The 20113-nt window shown below is 39.4% G+C and overlaps 1 protein-coding gene and 1 long non-coding RNA gene across 2 annotated transcripts; both read right to left on the bottom strand.

Moving 5' to 3' along the window:
- Positions 1-4695: 4695 nt before the first annotated feature.
- LOC118405847 lies at positions 4696-7072 on the bottom strand. Its single transcript, XR_004829947.1, has 4 exons — positions 6728-7072; positions 6470-6568; positions 6080-6229; positions 4696-5282 (listed from the first exon to the last, which is right to left on the bottom strand). It is a non-coding gene; the product is annotated as an uncharacterized LOC118405847 (long non-coding RNA).
- A 982-nt stretch (positions 7073-8054) lies between these two features.
- LOC118405825 (cubilin-like) lies at positions 8055-19771 on the bottom strand. The gene is made up of 9 exons (XM_035805621.1): positions 19503-19771; positions 18977-19066; positions 12152-12271; positions 11641-11763; positions 11136-11282; positions 10548-10704; positions 10023-10117; positions 9586-9717; positions 8055-9390 (listed from the first exon to the last, which is right to left on the bottom strand). Exons 2-9 carry the CDS (start codon positions 19047-19049, stop codon positions 9260-9262), a joined length of 978 nt encoding a protein of 325 aa, XP_035661514.1. The 5' UTR covers positions 19050-19066; positions 19503-19771; the 3' UTR covers positions 8055-9259.
- Positions 19772-20113: the final 342 nt, after the last annotated feature.

The following is a 20113-nucleotide window of genomic DNA, read 5'->3' as shown; positions in this document are numbered from 1 at the left end:
GAATGCTAAGTATACTAGAGATATATGCAATCTCACATGAACAGAGGTGCTGAGGTTCAGAATAACTGTCACTGTCATTGATGTTTCCTTATTCAAAAGTCCCAGTGTTAATCCCTAACACTTAGAAATTACTGGTTCAGGAGATCAGGAAAGTTTAGTAGATGTTAGAAATGAAAGTGAAGAAATGACAAATGTAGCATTTAGGCTATCATCACATGTACAAACAAAATCATGAAGTCAAGTTATATTTCATTGAAGCTGGAAGAAAGGGAATGCTACATTTTTTTCTATTCCCTGGAATATCAGTCTGGAGAAAGTGAAATGCCTGTGAGAGCTTCCTTATGAGAAGCATGCAGAAAGTTTAAGACTTAGTGGATGGACAGAAATAAGTTTAAGTACCCTATGTCTGACCTGTTCCCCCCAAAAAAGAATACCGTTGAATGTCCATATCTAGCCTGTGTTGACACAAGCTCTTGCTGGCTGGGCTTAATGACCCCCTCCCCAAGCGGCGGCAATCGTAGGGCCGGCCGCTAGGGGCGCAATTTTAGTCAGGCTAGTCCATATACATTTGTTGTAAGGATCAGTGGATTATCAGACATCTGTTACAAGATCTAATATACTCATGAATAGGAACAACAAATTGTCACGGTCTGGACAAAAAAGTCAAGATTATTTTCTATTGTGATGCAAACTACATCATGATGTTTCAGTGAGAATAGAAAGCAGAAACTTATGTGGAAGAGGAAACAGTCACCAAACAAGATGGCGGGGCTTTTAGGGAGTGAAATAAGAAGACAAAGTTACAGAAACAGTTTGCTTCATTTGGTTATTTGGGAAAAGCCATATTTGGGAAAAGTCATTGTGCAAGACAGCTACCAGTATGTAATGCCTGACAAAGTTGCCAAATATATGTATACAATAAACTATACATACATGTATCATCTACCATAACAAATCTTTGTAGAGGACAAATTGAAGCAAGATACTTAGTCTAGGTTTCAAAAAGTGGAAAAAGATTAAATAAGATTTAAACCTTTCAAAAACAAAAATATTCGCCAAGACGTGTACGTCAACTCTCATGAAACTGTAGTTTCAGTACCAAGGACAGGATTTAGAGGAAAGATTCAATATTTTCACACTTTTTGCATAACAATGTAGTCCAGTTTAGATAGAACTAGATGACAAGGTTTGATATACCAAATAAACAAGAACCTTCATAGCAATAATCATAATATTTCCTTCAATAAAAAATTCACATTCACCAAATACATGTGATGGCGCTATTCAAAATGAAGTGCTTTCGAGTCTATATTAGACAAACTTAAGTAGTGGAACAGCAATGGAGTTGCTGAGATTTGGCAACAAGGATTAAAGAATCTCAACTCAAACATCAGAGATTATAAATAGTCTTAACTCCCAACAGAGTCTATCAGATCTCACATTTTACACAATACAGATCTTCACTTTGATAAGACAGGACAACAATTTGGAAATATCAAAGTTTCTGATTCTGGTAGGAAAACGCAAACCCTCGATAAGCTATGAGGTGCCTGAATATACAAAACAGTACAGGATATTGTGAGCAAACCAGCTTAGAAATGTGACACTTCATCTGTTACTGTAACTGTGCAAGTCTTGAAAAAAGTAGAGCTCAGGCAATCATCAAATCTCTACAGAATGATTTAAAGGTAACTTAAAGGTACATGAATAGAGCAATAAGGGATCAAGAAGAAATAGATGCCAATCTTGGAGTAAAAATTAGAAGCACATTTATTACTTCATTAAAAATGGGGGAACTTACTAATAGGTTAGTCTCTAGAAGAATGTTTTCTGAATACTACAGGATACAGATAGTAACAATATCAAACATGACATGATAGTGGTAATGGTGGTCCCACAGTCTCCAGACTGGGTGGATAAATGGACATAGAAATTTAGTGTTCTAACTTGGGGTGGGTACTGGACCAAAAATTCTGGTCCAGGTCTAGTCCAGATCCAGAATATCAGATTCAAAACTATATGACAGTTATATTTTACTGTAAGTTGTACTATATCATATGGAGCAAAAGATTAGTACAGGTTTCTGTGAGTGCTACACATTATTATTAGTTTTTTTTGTTCATAGCAGGACTATATTGCACTATGATCCTAAGATTTAGAGTTGAGTAAAACTTATATAGGAGCACATTTCTTACTTCATTAAAAGTGGGGGAACTTACTACTAATAGGTAAGTCTCTAGAAGAACTTTTCTGAATACTACAGGATACCGATGGTAACAATATCAAACATGTCATAGAGATGATGGTATGCCAGCAGTATCTAGACTGCAGGGAGGATAAATGACTGTAAAAAATTAGTGTCCTAACTCGGGTTAGGTACTGGTACCAAAATTCTGGTACACGTCCAGGGGATCAGATCCAAGTCATAGTTACTATAATACGTGTTTGTTCGTTTTTACTGTTGCACTGTTGTTATCCAAGCCCATGAAAATAAGGAACCAAAAGTTAAAACTTACATCACAAACAGTTTTATGGATTGAAAGGACTAGAGACAATAGTCAGACTCATCCAGTCAATTGCATGGCATTGTGTTCAATAAACATTAATGTCTCATGTTTCTTTTTGTGGATCGATTTCATGAAAAAATGATACATACAGTTACAGTATGATGTCTTAAAAATTGACTATCTGACATAAGAAAATGAAAGTGTACACAGAGGAGATGCAACTTAAGGAAGTTCTTAGCTAAAATATTAAGAGGAAATGAACAGGATGTTTGAAACAGACTCTCCATTTAACTTTGGGGGATCCAACATCTTAACCCTCTGGCTGTGTAGGTACTCATAGCGATTCAACTAACAAGAGCGGTGATACGGTAGACAGACCGCAAGCAGAAAAGGAGACTATGTGGTACTCGTCCTGGCGAATGCAAGAAGAAAGAGAGTCTCTATTCAGGAGACGGATCGCGAGAAGAAAAGGAGAGTGACGTATTCAGGAGACGGATTGCGAGAAGAGAAGAAGAGGGACTATGCGGAGCCCGTTATGATCATCGGGCAAATGGAACACAAAAAGAGAAGGTGCTGAGGCCACAGAGCATGGTGGCTTAAAAAGAGCGGAATGTACCAGTACCAAGAAACTGAAGAGATGCTTAGTTTCAAACACCACGAGGCAGAAGCCTGTGGCAGTGTTGTCTAAAACCCAACACAGTTGACTGATCCTGGAAAAAAGTACTTGATATAGATCTGTTTTGATACGTCAAGCGAAGCCAAATCCTGAAGCTCATGGAAATAAGCACCTTAAAGTTATGACTAATATTTCAAAAAGAAAATCTATGACAGAAACAGTTCTATTTACTTCTGAAAAGCTCTGTTTTGTTTTGTCATGTAATGCTAAATCGTATCTTTTATTATGAGAAAATTGGAAGGAAAAGCCAACGTTAAGAAGAGAACCAAAAGCAGACAAGCGATTACCTGTAGAAATTGATGCTACACCATTTAAAGAAATTTGCAGACGCAAGTTCTATGAAATAAGAGTGCACTTCTTTAGGAAAAGGCAAAGAACAGTGTCTGGAGAAAGTGGTCAAAAAGTATGATTATTGTTAACATTATACATGTAAGGCTGTTATAGTCTTTAAGGTGAAAAAATGAATATCAAGATCAAAGAGTTGGGCTGCAGTGCTGGAAGAGTACTAGTCAGTTGATCAAATGGTTTGAGAGAAATTTCAAGAGCAGCGGAGCACAGCATATCTTTGTGCAGTCAGAGAAATAAACTTTAAAAGGTAAGAGTTAAAAGAAATATGGGAAAGTGACTTTGGCGCATGGACCAGTCTCATGCAATTTTGTCTGTTCTCCCTATTCTGATTTTTTCTCAGAAGGGTGCATCAATTATCTTCCTGTAAGGTACTAATAAGCTTAAGCGTACTAACTTTTCAAAAACATATGGGACATTCAAAAGAAGAAAAGTGACTGTCTTTCTTTTTGTGTCAGCATGTCAACTGCAGAACCTTGTCTATACATGCTGACACCACTCACTCACTCATTGGACTTTCTAGTGGCCCTTTCCTCCTCTCTGCGAGGTTACTCTATTGACAAGGAGTATTCTAAATAACTTTGATAGTGCCAAAGATAAAGGCAAGGAGGTTAAATTCCAACCTCCGTGGTAAAGGCTTTTGATTTGACCTCAGAGTGAATCATGAGTTTACAGTTAAAAATAAAAGTAGGATTCTAATCTAGGGGTTCATCTATTGGAAGAAGGTTTGAGAAATTGGATGACATATCAAGCTGTGTAATAGACACACTAAAACAGTAATATCATAATAATTAAGTGTTATACTAATAACTAAAGTTTCACTGTAATGAAGCTCAGCTTTGGACTCATGTGACAGTGAAATCATGTGACAGTGCTATCTGTGCACTCTAAAATGGTCATACAATGAAGAGAGAGAGAAAGAGAGAGACATACTAAGATAACAATATTATTGCTTAAATGTCACTAAATTTAGACTTCACTGTAAGGAGCTCAACTTTGGACTCTCTAGCATTGTGTGTTCTCTGTGTGATCGCAAGACGCTAGCACAGTCTATCTGTGCACTCTGAAATGATTGATACTATAACAATATATCAAGAAATGATGATGTAGCAGCATTGTAGAAAAGTATTACGTCATTCATAGCTATGTCTGATAACATATTTAGCCTAATTGATTCATAAAATCTCCAGTTCTATTTAAGATAAGACATTTAAGAAAGAAAGTTAAAAAGAATTTGACAGATGCGTTGTTATAACAATGCCGTAGGAAAACATCATGGACTTTATACTTTGTTATGTTGCATAAGTTGCTAGCTCAAACAGAAAGACAAGCACATTTTACAGCCTTCTAAGCTACCATAACTAAAGACTAACTTATATTTTACATTATTCAAAGTAGATCTAATAGTCAATGTTTTGTTTTTCCTATCAAAAACCGTCCCTCTGAAGTTTTTTTAAAAAGAAATTACGAGTCTCCACATTTCAGAATCCAGAAGTGTCGATTATTTGCAACAATCTACACAAGGACCAGTACAGAAGGGCATACCAGTGATAATTTTGATGACGATCCGGTGACAGTGCTAACGCAGACAGCTTATTGGCCGACGCTGCCCAAACTGCCACAGAACCATCTTGCATGGTTGTTAAATATACTTGCAGAACGGCATCTTCAGTGGCTGGTGGACAGTCCAAATGTCCTTTGTTGGGGGACACTTGATGTGCATACTGTTGTCACTAATCCACACCTTGATGTAGCTGTATACGATGAAGATATTAACAAATCAAATCAAATCAAAACATGAGTTAGTACAAGCAATGAGTTATCACAAGCAATGAGTTATCACAATCAAAACCTCCAGGATCTGTATTTTGGCAGACATTTACATGATAATAACAGTATTTATTATATTAGCTCAAAAAGGATATTGTCTCATTCTTTAACAATGATGGAACAGACCATGAGCAGTCTTTTAGTGCTTGTACGAGGGGCGGTCAATAAGTAATGCCCCTGACCCATTTTCCATAGCAGGAGATTAATGAAACTTGGCACAGTTATTAGCCTTTCTCTTCATAGGAACCACCCAGAGTTATGCATTTCTCCCATTGTTTGATGCAGCTCTGGACACAGTTTTTGTAGGACACCCCAGGTTGGTCCTCCAACAGATGCCTCATCAATGGCAGAAGAGGGACGACCAGGTCTGGGAGCTGTTTCCGCACACTTCCGGCCATGTTTGAATTCAGGATGCCAGCGTTTTACAAGGTCATATGATGGGGCATCATCACCATAAGTTTCTTTCATTTCATCTTTGGTGTGCGTCCTTTCAAACACAAAAACTGGATCACTGCGCGACACTCAACTGGTTCCATTTCACACCTGGTCCATTTTGCACCTGACTCAGTTCAAACACCAGTAAATCAAAAACCACAATTAGTTCAGAGCTGTTTTTTGCAACATAACCTATAAAGATATGAATCATTACACAGACAAAATCTAGATCAGACGACTGGAAGTGGGTCAGGGGCATTACTTATTGACCGCCCCTCGTACATACCTGTTCTCAATGGCAGAAGAATCAAAGTGTAGAGAATACTTCTGTGCATATCTCAGCATTAATCTTCTTCATGCAGTCACTTCAGGTCTGCTGAGATTTCATGTTGTCATATTGTGGATAGAACACCTTCACTCGGGCACCATAAAGATTCTGGACAAGTGATACAGTGTAAGATCAAGGGATAAGGGATTCAAATTTGATTTAATTTAATAAACATATATAGATTTGATACATGTTAGGTATCTTTTAAAAGAATATCAGCTGATACTCATAGCACTACCTCTTCCAATACACATGCAAATTTAACTGACTATCTAAGTTTGTACTTTGTGAGAACCAGTGAGAATATGTAAATATACAACAAAGACAACATTTTCAAGACAAACACACCTGTAAGAGTCTGAAGCCTCCATTGTATGATACATAAGGGCACTCAAGGCCCATTTTATTGCTGTCCGGCCAAGACACCTGGAACTTTCATCAAGGTACCTACAGGTAAATCAACACAGAAACAAAAGACCACAAGTAAATCAGTTTAGCTGATCATGTACAAGTGAATAACTCCAAAAACTAAAAGATGTCAAAAAGTTAGAATCAATCATCTTTTTGCTTTCTAGTATGTTTAAAACCTCTACTAGCCACACTCACCTTTCTAGAATCCTTTGGAAACTTAAAAAATAAATGAGAAGTGACTGGAAGGAAAAGATCCTTTCTGCACTATTAGAAGTGCTGTCTCAAGTTGACGAAAAGGGAATGAGAGCAAAATTTGCTCCTATGAGAAATACTCAAACGCAGGTATCCTTCAGGAGAATACCAAACCAAATTCGTCCCAGCGTCAAAATCACGTTCAAATATTAAAAAATGAACATAGAATGAATAACGGCTCGATCTTAGAATATTCGAACATCACATGAACACAAACGTCACGACAAAGAATCTTGACGTTCTCCACAAAACGTGTTCTAACATTCTACGTGTACCGAACGACTCCAAGGCAACCTCCCCCATATGGGAGCGTCAACAAATAACTCAGCAACGTTTCACATCATAACTTTATCTAGCTCTCACTTCAGTCTGTAACGTTACAAATTTCCTTGCGGTATCATATTATTATATTGGTCAGAAGACATGTTGTACCTACTTGTAACATGGGTTTGCCAGAGCAAGTCGGGACTTTATTTCGAACAGTCTTGAAGAGGGCAGCAAAACACTGGCACAGTTTGGTCTTTCACACGCAAGAACAAGAGGTTTTCTGGGAATAAATCAATTAAATTGTTGACGATCACATCACTAGCAAACTGGAAAAAACTTCAAGTCGCAAATCTGGAGACTTAGTAAGATGAATAACACTACAGGACGGCTGTGAACTGAGAATGTGAGCTTGGTTGATTTACATGAAAGTGGTTTCAGCACCAAGGACAGGTGCCGGGTTACAAAAAGTAGATCCAGAAAGTAAGAAGAAAATCATCATTGTTTCCCCCTTAGTTTTAGTCTCTATTTTGACGATCGTTACAGCTGAGTGTGTACTGTTTTCTTTTCCCCAAGAAAAGCACCTTTAATCGATTTGTTTGTGTGTGACAGGAAGTTGGTAAGCCGGTGCGGACTTCCTGGTATTACTCCGCGCTAGGTGATGCGGTCTTGTGGCCTGATAACCCAGAGAGTGTGTTCTAGGAGCATTTTTATAGGTTTTCAATTTATTCTCAAAAAATGTAATATTCTTACTTTATATGGAGAAACAGAACATTAGCCATTCTCAATATGTAAGTAGGTAACGTTACATGTATGCTGAGAATTTTTTGCGTGTAGCAGCGTTTGCAAATGCCAACAACTTTCGTTGACAAGACAGATGGATCTTAAAAACAAAGCTTGTGTCTGTTTAACGTTACGGTGATGCATTTGTTCAGATATCCATTTTTCCAGTATATGCGGGAATAATCTAATCCAGGCGTACTCACACATGACAAAACTCACGATGTAGAAAACAACGCAATTTTATTTGCCCGAAATAAAACATACGACAACAGCACCATCAACAATCGTCTTTTTCTTTTAAATGTACAAATGATTTACAATCATCGCAGTTCATAACATTGATATCCATCCGCCATTTCGAACCATTTTCCTTATTCATATGATACATGAACTTCCCTCCCCTTGAAAAATTCACACACAATCACTGTCCAAAACAATGGATAAGTTGAAAATCGCCAAACCAAAGCAATTAGGTTAACCTGCTTGATTCAAGGCAACAATCCGCTTTTTACAATAGACATGATTGATCTTAGGCAGTGTAACAAACAATAGATATATGTACAAAATTACATTATAGCCAGTTAAGAGGACATGGTCAGGAGAAAAGTCTTTGAAAATTGTCGCTCAAAAACCTGCAAAGAGTTAATATTTGATTAATAAGAAAGTCATTGAAAAAGAGTTCTTTGGCCTGCTCACAATGTTGTGCCACACCGCCACCGTGTGCTTGTGCTAAGAATTTCAACTTGTCATATTCAACAAGCAATAGTACAAATTAAATGACACATTTGGTAAAGCCTGGGAGTTTCTCTGGGAAATGCGATATTGGTGAAGTACCTCACACGCTTGAACACTATTTTTTTTTAAATCCGCATCTACAAGTATCATAAATCATTGTAGCTATTTACATGATATATTCTGTTCACACATTTGTACAAACAACGTAACGAAATAACAGCAAAGTTAAAAAACTGAGCAGTTTTGACACTCACTGCAAATTGCTGGGTTACATAGCAACTCCTCTTTTATAATTATATACAAGAGATGGCGTATTCTTCTTTCATTTATTTCTTGCTGTTGGTTGCTGAATGTTCTACCAAAAATGTCAACCGCCTTTTCTCCAAATTGAGCCGTTCAAATCAGGGCCGATCCCAATTATAGAGATGACGTTACAAGCTTTTCTTGTATATACATATGTACATTATTTCGTTTGTGTTGAGAAACGCTCAATGTGATACTTAATGGCCACCACTGTCACTTCTATTGTAGAGCCAGCACAATGAAAATTACAATCACATCAGAGTTTCTCTGTATGACAATAGTTTAAAGATGCCCATGTAATCTGTCTCTACTCTTTTATGTTTGCTGAGATGTACAAATATCAACCACGGCTAGCCATAAGTGAATACGTTTATGTACAGATGACGTCATTTATAAGTTGATGCGCAGCAACAAGATGGCCGCGGCGAAGAGACACGAAAGGCACCATGGGAAGTGCGCCCGTAGGGCATGTGCGCTTCCTGTGACCTGAGCTTCAGTAACGCCGGGCAGTACTTGATAACCTGTAATGACGAAAAATGATATAAAAAAATTTACAAACGGTATAACATTAGAATGTTTGAAAAACAGATTTACACTGGAAAAGATACAAAGAGTTGCCATAACTGGTCATGGCAGAAAGAGGCTACTAATTCTGTAAAGAAAGGAAGAAAAGAACAAAGAAAAAATATATCTTAAATATTTGTAAGATTATCTACCTGAGGATTGGTACGTCGCGAAGAAGCCCTTGAACGGTCCGGTGTTTCCCGCCCTGAATTCAACTGTCATCTGATTGGTCGCTGTGGTCACAGAGTACGTCTCCTCATCGGACATTCTGCCGCAGATTGACACTGGAAATCACGAAAAGTGAGACATATGATTGGTCCGTTTTACATCAAACAACTGTATCTGCACGTGATTGGTTCAATTCAAATTACGGTAACTTGTACCTCTGTAACTTTGGGAAAAACTACCTCAAAATGCTTCGAGCATTGCCTCGATACTTCATCATCAACTCATGTGCACAGGGATCTATGACGTAGTGCAATAAGTTTATTTTTCACAGGTCAACTTGTTTCAATCATGACTAAGATTGAGCCTGGATTACGTTCATTTTTTGGATTAGTTTGATGTGAAAATAAATAAAACAAATTACCCAGATGATTCTTGTCACTGCCAACTCCATCGTGGACAGTGAGTCTGCCAGTTTCAGCGTCACACAGTGGCTTCAGTGGGAAAATTCCTCCAACACTGAAAAATAACAGGAACACGATCATATATTTATATTCACGACTTCACGACCATATATGTTGCATATAATTAATGTTAGTCGCCTCTATGAATGGTAGTTGAAACAATAACAGCTTTTACAAAACAGGAAACTGAGGAAAAGAAAGAGGACGTCATTAATATTTTTAGCGAGATTGCTCAGTTCAATGGCACATAGGCCACTTCTGGGCACTGACCTAACGCTCACTGGCGGTCCCTTCTCCCTAAGTCAGAAACATCAACCTTTGGCAGGCTCGACTAGCTGAATCAATAGGCTGCTCGGGAGAAAATCCCTACTCCATATGGCCGAAATAGTTTTATCCAATCACACCGGGACGGACCCCTCCTCTTTTCGGTGTGCCATTGAAAGTTTAAGAAAAGCTATAGAAGCGCAGAAATATGACAAACTTACTGGAAGCTGCGCAGCTTGAGAGTGATGTTCTGCCCGGGCTCCACCATAACCTCCCACTTACACACGATGTCTTCATAGTCCGACGGGAAGTGGATTGACGTCAGAGTTCCGGTGGGGTCCGTGATCTTCCGCGGACTGCGGCAACCGCTCTCAACAACTGCACGGGTCGGGAGGGGTCGAGAAAGAGTATGTCAGATTCTTTTCACTTCTATCGTTCTATTTTACACAAATGGCTACTGAACTACTAACTACTGTATTCCTTCAACAATTTGAAGCAAGGCCAAGAGACCATTGCTCTCTTGGCCTTGAGACTATTGCTCTCTTGGCGTCGAAAATTGTGCATTGTGCAGCAGCGAACTGCCTGTCTGTGTTGATGGTGTTTTCAGCACCGAGGACAGGCTACTGGCGGGTCGTCTTTTTGAAGGCCACGTGTATACCAGTTAAAGTTTGTTGGTTATAGTAATTACGCCAATTGTAACTATTGCACCTATACGCAGAATCGTTTGCCTTGAAACTGTTAATCTTCGGAAGATAGAAGCCCCATAAAACATCAAGTGAGCGTAATGTTATCAAGGAAAGAAAACTTACTGCTTCCTTCCGGCACGCTCGCGAACTTGGCCTTGAAGCCGTGGAAGCCCTGGATGTTGGTGGACCACCTGCTGGTGATGAACCTGACCGACATGGCGTTTCCGGTGGACAGGACCACGGGAGGGATGATGTTTCCGCAGTAACGGCCTAGAATAGATGGACAATGGTAATGTTGAATCATTTTACTCATTACACTTTATCTCATTACAATACAAACACTTCAGATCACCTTTGTCACATTGGCTACGTTGCACGCTGTGTTTACACATGCTTTACACAAACATACATCACACACACACACACACACACACACAGACATCCCTGTTTATGGACTCGGAGGAAAAGGCTACTACTACACGTAAAGATATCGTTCTTGGTCTGTTATTTCGAAGTTGTATGTTTTCCAAATGCTCATATATTAGTCACGTATGGATTTATGAATGAATAAATGACATAAAATATATTCAACATGAAAAAATAATAATTTTCATCAGATCGTATTTACCGAGAAGATCTCCCCCACGGTCAGGTGTGTCGAACACCTCCACGTAGTGCCGGGCACAGTTCTGCGGAGCAAGGGGCCAGGGATCGGTTCCCAGGTATGCAAACGTCAGTTTGACCACGTGACCTGGAATAATAACAAGAGATCGAAGTTAATATTACAAAATTGCAAGTTTTTAAGTCTATTCTATGAATCTAGTACGATCCTCTGTAAATGTGAAGTAACTACGAAGATCGCACAGAGGCGCTTCAGTCGTTTTGTTACTTTCCATATATCTGTATAGCGATATACACTTATTGGGCGTGAATCCTTTATTGAAATTTTCCTAGTTTTCTTGTTGAAATTTATGATGACAATTTGATGTATTACTAATAAATAAGCCACACATAATTATTCTATAAAACCGCACGGCTTGTATCAGTATGTGGGCAAGGCATAGATGATTGAAGTCTTTGAAATAAACAAATCAAAATTTTGAATACATATGTCAAGTACAGTCAAAAACAGTACGTACCTTCTGGGACCTTGAGGTGCCAGATACAGTCGTCCCCAGGGGTGTATGGATCAGGGAATCCCGGGGACGAGATCGTGTCATAGTTGTCGGTGTAAAATTCCCCACCACACTGCTGATCATCTGTGTGGAAAAAAAAAACTTTAATTAGCAGCACTGCAATGTCTTCGCCCCTGAGGCGGCGCCCAAAACGGCATGATTATAATACATAATCAAGATACCACTTTCCTTTTGAATTAGCGACCCTTTCCGTTCATACTGAATTGTACTTCCTTGTTTGAAATGCTGTTTTGCTAGTTTGTTTCTCAATAGAATGGATGTACCACAGCAGAAATCACAGGACAGAGCTAGAGTACAATGACCCCAAAAGCCGATCGCCTTATCAGTGAGATCTCCCTTAATAAGCGTTGTTTAGATTTATCTATTGACGGCATAATCCCCACTGCTATGGTCTACTGGCCCTACCCTGAGGGCGAAGCCTGGCTTAAACAACCAACTCGAATACATTGCTATGTCTCGTCTAAAGATTTCTATCACTGGAAATACTGACATAATTAAGATACCACTTTCCTCTTTAAGTGCCTAGCACTCTTTGCTTTCATATTGAATTCATGATCAACCTCCTTGCTTGAAGTGCTGTTTTGTTTTGTTTTGTTTCGTTTGCTTACCAATGGATGCATCGAAAGAGAAGCCACAAAGACAGCGTACAATGACCCTAAAGGCTGATTGTCTTATGAGTGAGATTGCCTTTAATAAGCGTTGTTATATAGATCCATTGGCTATATAATCCCCGTTGCTATGGTCTGTTGGCCCCCGGGGAGAGGCCTAACTTACACAGCTCGAATACATTTCTGTATTTCCTCTAAAGACTTGTACCCTTTGAAATACTGACAACTAAAACTGAAACGTCTAACATATGCTTTGCACTGAAATATACGACTAGATAATATCTGTTCAGCATCAAACTATAGCAAACAAGTGTCGAAGAGTCTAACCGTCAGTGGACCTTTTGTTTGGGTTTAATGGGAGTTGAGATAAGATCGCGCGCCATGCTACTGTGACCTGGTCATAGGGTCGCGAGGTCTAAAGAGAAAGTCATCAATTGATAAGCAGACAGCGAGGTTTTATCTTTATTTTGTGAGCTAGAAGTAACGCATCTGGAAATCATCTGTATTTGATGTTATCCAGAAGAGCAAAGGACCTACTGTAATAAAGTTACAGTGAAATGATTTTGGTAACGGCCAGACGTTTCAAATAACATTCGTTATCTTTCGTCAGTGACACTACAGAGACTTTGTTGGAGAGCATGTTTTATATCCTAACTAAGAAACTAAGATATAAAACGTGCTCTCCAAATAAATAAATAAACAAATAAAGATAACGGATGCTATCTGAAACGTCTGGCTGTTTCCAAAATCATATCCAGTGGCTTGAGTAACTGCTATTTGGCGTATCTTATTACCAAAAAGTCTAACCTCCATCAACGAGTTTGAATATCGTCGCTCTTTATTTTAGAGTGAATGATTTTGGGAAATGGGTTGTCAGGGGGTATTTGCTGATGCCAGAGGGGGTCGTTCCATGTGAGAGACGCCCCTTCCGAGAAGACGGTACCGGTTTTGTAACCAGATGACGTCAACGCATTTTATATCGTTCGATGCACAGGGTACGGTTGGCTCAGAGCTCTGGGTTCGCCTAGCCATAATTAACGAGCCTGTGGCGCTTGGCGAGTGATCCACTCGTCACGAAGGATTTAGAATCACCATGTTCGTGGGTGTATCCAAATAACCAGCGCGTGCCTAACATATCTATGGCCATATTTGAATTCACCAAAACAACATAACGTCCTTAGCTTGACCGAGTGTCCTTTTTCAATGTTACTGTGAACAGGGGTCACTGGACAAGTGGGCACATAAATGGGACTTTTATGATGAAATTACAGGTTTGAGTGCAACAAGTAGTAGTGGTACTACGAGAGCATTATATGTTACGTCTTAAGTGCGCAATGGATACACATGATAACAATCTGTTATCCGTAAAAACTACAAGTATGCATTTAAACGAGCACATGTCCAACTGGATGCTAAGTATTGAACAAACATAATCTTTCATTAAAACGGTTAAACATTTCTTAATTCGACTCGAGTTTTTAATTGTATGTTTTACGTGTTTTTTCTAAAAAAATTATATCTTTATCGATCGTATAGATGTGTACAATGTACATGTATATCGTGTTCAGTGTCTATTGAAGGAACATGAAGAAGATTTTGGATAGGCACCCGTTGACGTGGCACTAATACCTTTTATTCGTTGTAATTTAATTACATAAAAGCCATAAAGGTCTCGTGCACGCCATGACAGTAACAATGCATGAAAGGGAATCAATTATTTACAAAATCGGGGCTATTGCTACTGATGTTTTGCTAAGCCATAAATGCGTGTTTGCCCACATTTTGGACCATGCCAAGATATTGATTATGATCACGTCTGTTCATCTAATTCTTAATCATAACGTTCATCCCAAATCTATATCAAACTCCATCATAAACCTATTCTACTATGAAACTGAGCGTAGGATTGGTATCAATGATAAAAGAGGAGTTAAGAGCGGGATACATACATGATATTTTGTATTTCCATTCTCTAGTTTGTAGGGGACCATAAGAAAGTCACTGAACCTTTTATTGGGGGCTGAGAGATCGGATTAGACCAGCAGAATAAAATAAGTATTTTTTTCTTAATAGGAATATTGGGCTGGATGGGCTTTCGTCACGATGGTGTTTGTCCGCTTTACTCAACATTTTGACACGATCCCTTCCTGCGGTGTCATATCGGAAGAGAATAACAGCTCGCAGCAACAGATGACGGCCCATGTGACTCTAATAAAATTACGTTATCTTCCCGCGTGGAGAAGCGTGAAGTTCAACTCAGGACAAGGTTACGTTTGTTTTAATTTGTTCGAGGAGGAAGGTGCTGGGAACGGGAGACAGCGGTGGTGGAGGCATGTAATCTACATTGCAAACGGACAACAATATCTAAAATTTTGATGAAGGGTTTATTTGTCAGTTAAGTCAGTTAACGCATACATCTGTACTTCTAGTCCACTTCTAACGCTTATATAACGCTACTTATTTAATTCGTGAGTGCCGTTCATGCCCAGTAGTGGCAAGGATAGAAAGGGAGAAAGAGGAAAATTGATTTTTACAGAGCTCCAAAAACATGGCGGATGACCTTGACACTATTTCTAGGACACCCTAGGCCAAGGGCAAAATCCTCCCATCATGCACCTTGCCTTTAAAACGGCTCCAAACGTATCGCAAACAGAAGCAGGCGCGTTTGCTTGTCCCTACGTTTTACAATCACACTGACACTATAGACTTAAACACGGTTTGTCAATACCTGGTCTTGGTCGCTTGCTTTGTCTAGACGTTGGGAGGTCATTGCCCTGAATGTCAACATGAAGAAGAATAGAACCAAGTCTACCTTAATTACCTCAACAATTTCATTATTCATTCGTTTGAAAATGACTTATTCCTGTGTAATCTGAGGTTTCACGGTTTACCATTGAAATTATACCTTGACACATTTGTGAGACGGTTTTACGATGTGGAAAGCCTAGACAAAGTACGCCTGAGTTATTCAAGTGTGTTCAACTGAAAACTAACGTACCTCAGGTTTGAATTATGGGTGGTGTCTGTTTGCTTAGTGGCTGAGAGAAATGTTCCGATACAAAAGGTGAATTGTATGTCCGGCAAACAGTTAGCCACAGTTTGTGGCTTGAGAAGCTTTGTAAAAGGTTGAACGAGCCTTTACAATCAAGCACTTGTCTAATATTTGTTCTATGAGATAAAAAAAAGTAGACGACAGTTTGCTAGTTAGTGAAATCAAGGAGCATGACAAATGCGGTTACAAGTCATTGTGTGAACGCCCCTCTCTTTTCGATTTAACAACGTTATACACACACAAAAGGTAGATCGTTTAACTTTTCACACGTTGTGTGGGAGCAATTAGAGCCGTAACATCTAAACCATACTACACAGACTTACTCAAACATCACACATTTGCTTGAGAATTATATACATGGCTTCTGAGACACAGATGTCGCCTCCTTGTTCCTTTCCAATCAATAGATATGTATAACAAACGCATCTTTTGCATCTTTTAATTTTTTAGACTAGAAGTGAAGCGATCTTCCCTAGTGTAATGGTTATTAAGATATGTAATCCTGTTAAGCATGTAGCTTTTGAAAAAGAAAACAACGTTTGTTGAAATTACTTCAAAGACTCAGCAAAGGGCTAGCCTCCATCGCCGACGTCTTATTAGTCTAGCGCTATCAGCACTGGTTTTTATTTTATGGGGAGCGCTGACTCACGATGTCAATACTGGCCAAGGCTATGAGATTCTGGCAGCCCGGCAATAGAGAATCTTAGTCAACATCAAAAATCGTGAACCAGCACTCCCCCATAAAATACAACCTAGCGCTGCTAGAACTCTGCGAAGTAGGCTAGCTAAGTGCTTACTTCATAACGCCAGCTCACCTGTCTGCCTACGTGCGCACACTGAAAACGCCCCCTACATAACCACTGACCCGGAAACATGTCAACAAACCCGGCCGGCCTACCTTGACGACAGGGATTACGTGAAAATAAAACGGCTTTCTTGTCAACGAGAAACCTGTCAATCACAGAAACACGGTCTGACCATTCTAGATCGGATGACCAGCGTAACCAACCGTTTGAAAGGATGGACATACTTGCGGTGACCTATCACCTAGTTATTTACCAAACCGTCTTCATGTTCCTTCTCATCATTTCAAAACACTGAATTGTGCCAACTTTTGTTGGGTTACTAGCGACCGTTACTGTGATTTTAGGTCCTTGGTATAAATAGACACATATCTGTGTTGTTAGATGGGGAGGGAGATCGTTTTCACAATCAACAAAACCATCTTCCTATGGTGCTTCTAGCAGGCCTCAAATTCAGCCTGGTAACCATACCGTCGTGCGCTCGCAGCTATCTCTATGGGGGTAGAGAGTGTTGTCAACTCGCCCATTTAATTTGCGCATGCCGGGGAATTTTTACGAAGTTGGTTTTAATTATTTCCCTCACTACGCTAATTCAGAAGGCCGACTGGAAAGATAGGCTGTCAGAAAACTATACTAAGCAAACTGTGTTCCGTAAAACACCACAAATTCCCGTGGTAGTGTAAAGGTTATGAATGTATAAGATCTAGCGATATATATATATATATATATATATATATATATATATATATATATATATATATATATATAGCAAATAGGAAATTAAAATGGATATCAATTGCCAAAATTCTCTATATATACGTATACATACTAGTATACACCACACATCTGTAATTTTTTGGCCTAATTTTTACGAATTGGCTGTTTTTTATACACCACACATCTGTAATTTTTTGGCCTAATTTTTACGAATTGGCTGTTTGATGTCAAAACATAATAAAAGGGATGCTGACTGGCACCGAATGTCACTACCAAAACAAGCGGAACACAAAAGAAGAAAACCTCGTGGTGAAATAATCTACCGGATATGTGAACGGTATTTTGTTGACAGATAACTTCGTTTGAGTCAAATGTGGTTCGGATTTAAAAGGCTCTTCTAGATTTAGTAGGGCTTAATGAATTGGATTAGAAATGTTTTGGTTCTTTTCACAGGTATAGGCATAATCAGGTGACATATTCAAGTCGTTGGCACATATCTTTTATGAAGACTTGTGTTTTATGATAAGAAAGAGCTTAAGGCATACTAAGAAAGAGAATACCTTGAGTAGAACGTTTGTTATGCGACTTAGAATATAGCAATGTGTGCATTAAAATGTACCCAATGTCAAGGCCAAGATGTTGACAGGTCTTTTGCGTTCGTCGGTTAGACCAATGAGTATTTAACAGTATTTCTGGACGTGTTTGGGTAAGAAGCTTAGCTTTTGCTATCCTGCCAAGTTGTTGGATCGTTCAGTGACCTGCATCATTTAAAACCATACGCCTGTTTGAAAACTACAGTTATCCAGACAATGTTTTGGAAATACAAACCCACATCTTAGACGATAACTGATACAACTCTGGACGGTGTCCAAACGGTTCGGTCATTGGTTAAAAATTCGAACAGCGTCACGAGCTATTCACCACTAACAAAGAGGCGACCCGCGTGAGTATCAACTGGCGCTGAATGATCTGCTAGTTTCTGGCACGGTTCCAAACACAACATTGTCATTGGTACGAACAGGTAGTAAAGTTAACAACCAAGTATTCAAGTTAGCGATGTTTCAAATTCTATCCAGAAATGATCAACAATATCGATGAAAAAGAAACGCAGCATGTAGGGTTTCCTTGGACATTAAAATCACACCCCTATGTTGGATGTGATCCGGTCCAATGACGCATTTTGGCGGGATCGACCGAGAGAATATTCAATATATGATGAGAAGATGATAAGGTTTGTACTTGTGCCAGCGGCTAAATGACTAGGGATTTCCTATAAGGAAAGGGAAGTGACGTGTACAAGAGTAGAATAGAGAACATCATGTGATAAAAATGCACAGTTCCCCATGGACAAGGTGCGGAGGGCGTTGCGGAAATACTGACTTCACCTAGGTCATCTAGGGTCAAGCGGAACAGATCGTACTTGAATATTTTTACTCTCCACACTAATATACCGAGAAATATACCTACTTTACTAGATTTATGAAAGATCATAAGACGGATTAGCATTGGCGCTACACAAACTAACACTGAAAACCATCCCTTGATCATTTAAGGCAGAAAACAGTCAATAACAGTCGGAGTCACTTACCGATCTCCTGCCCGACGATCCAGGATGTCCAGTTCAGGAGAAATAAGACAGACAGCACCGTTTTAGAATTCATCCTGTCGTTTGTTCGACCTGTCAATCAAACAATAAAAATCAAGTCAGAACACTTGCAGTACCTCCGTAAGGTTATGTTGTGTAATTGACACGCATGGAACTGTATACAACATTTTTAGACAAAAGCCCCCCTGGCATCTTCAACCCAGGGTGTACGATTTGAGGACAACCTTGAATTCATGACCATCTTCTATGCGGCCCGACTGTACAGAAATGGCGGGAAAGTATTGATGTGATAACCGAATGAAGCTTCGAAGTACGCTTCGTTTATTGTCCAACAGAGTGAACCTGGTAAGGCCACGTCCTACCCTGACATGCGTGTTTACGCTGACGAATTACCGGCGCCGATTTCACCAGTATCTTTGTGTGCACGCCGAGAGGAAAGGCGTTTAGAAAACGGACTTTCTTCGACGCACAACACGCTAATTTGTTATGACAAGTGAAGAGTACTTACCAATTGATGTTGACGTGGGTGAATATGAGATAAATGTCGCTTGTAAACGTTGGAAAACACAAACGCCGGTCGGAGCTGAAAATGCAACGTTCTAGCATGGAGTCGCCATTGTTGTATCTAGGGGGAAGGAACTGGGCTTGAGCAAATTGGCGCTCGCTGATTGGCCGAGCCCGTGGGCTGATATGTGGGTGTAACCGGAGAATCATCACAAAAGCGGCGTGGCAGCTCCGGGCGACAGACATGTGTTGTTGTCACCTAAATAGTGGAAAAATTTCACCTCTAGCGTTGTAACTACCGTTCGCCATGTTTGAATTGAAAACAAGTCACCCGACCGAAAGAAGATTTCACGAATGTCATTCATACCATATCATATTTTATCTTATTTTGAAATAGGATAACCGTTGGTGACGTCAGTCAGGTGATTTAACGTCATAATTATAAATAGTGTCTGATTTGAATGTACATAAACCAGATGGCGCGTTTCGTGCTTTTGACTTTGGAACGGGCGTGTAACACAAGGCGTCCAATCAGCCGTGACAAAATGGTTCTAATATACCGCACAAAATTGTCGCTTCGGGGTGAGTTGATGTAAATGGTTCTATTTGTCTTGA

The sequence above is a fragment of the Branchiostoma floridae genome, chromosome 18 (genome assembly GCF_000003815.2).
Source record: "Branchiostoma floridae strain S238N-H82 chromosome 18, Bfl_VNyyK, whole genome shotgun sequence".
Classification (NCBI taxonomy): Eukaryota; Metazoa; Chordata; class Leptocardii; order Amphioxiformes; family Branchiostomatidae; genus Branchiostoma; species Branchiostoma floridae.
Note: the sequence above shows the minus strand (reverse complement) of the source record. Positions and strands in the feature narration are given on the sequence as shown.

Excerpts from the sequence above, each read along its gene's own strand:
- LOC118405825 (XM_035805621.1), bottom strand. The coding sequence starts at position 19,049 with ATGAATTCTAAAACGGTGCTGTCTGTCTTATTTCTCCTGAACTGGACA. Across the intron at positions 12,272-18,976 it reads GATCGTCGGGCAGGAGATCG|ATGATCAGCAGTGTGGTGGG; the intron begins GTAAGTGACTCC and ends TTTTCCACACAG. Across the intron at positions 10,118-10,547 it reads CTCAAGCTGCGCAGCTTCCA|TGTTGGAGGAATTTTCCCAC; the intron begins GTAAGTTTGTCA and ends GTTATTTTTCAG.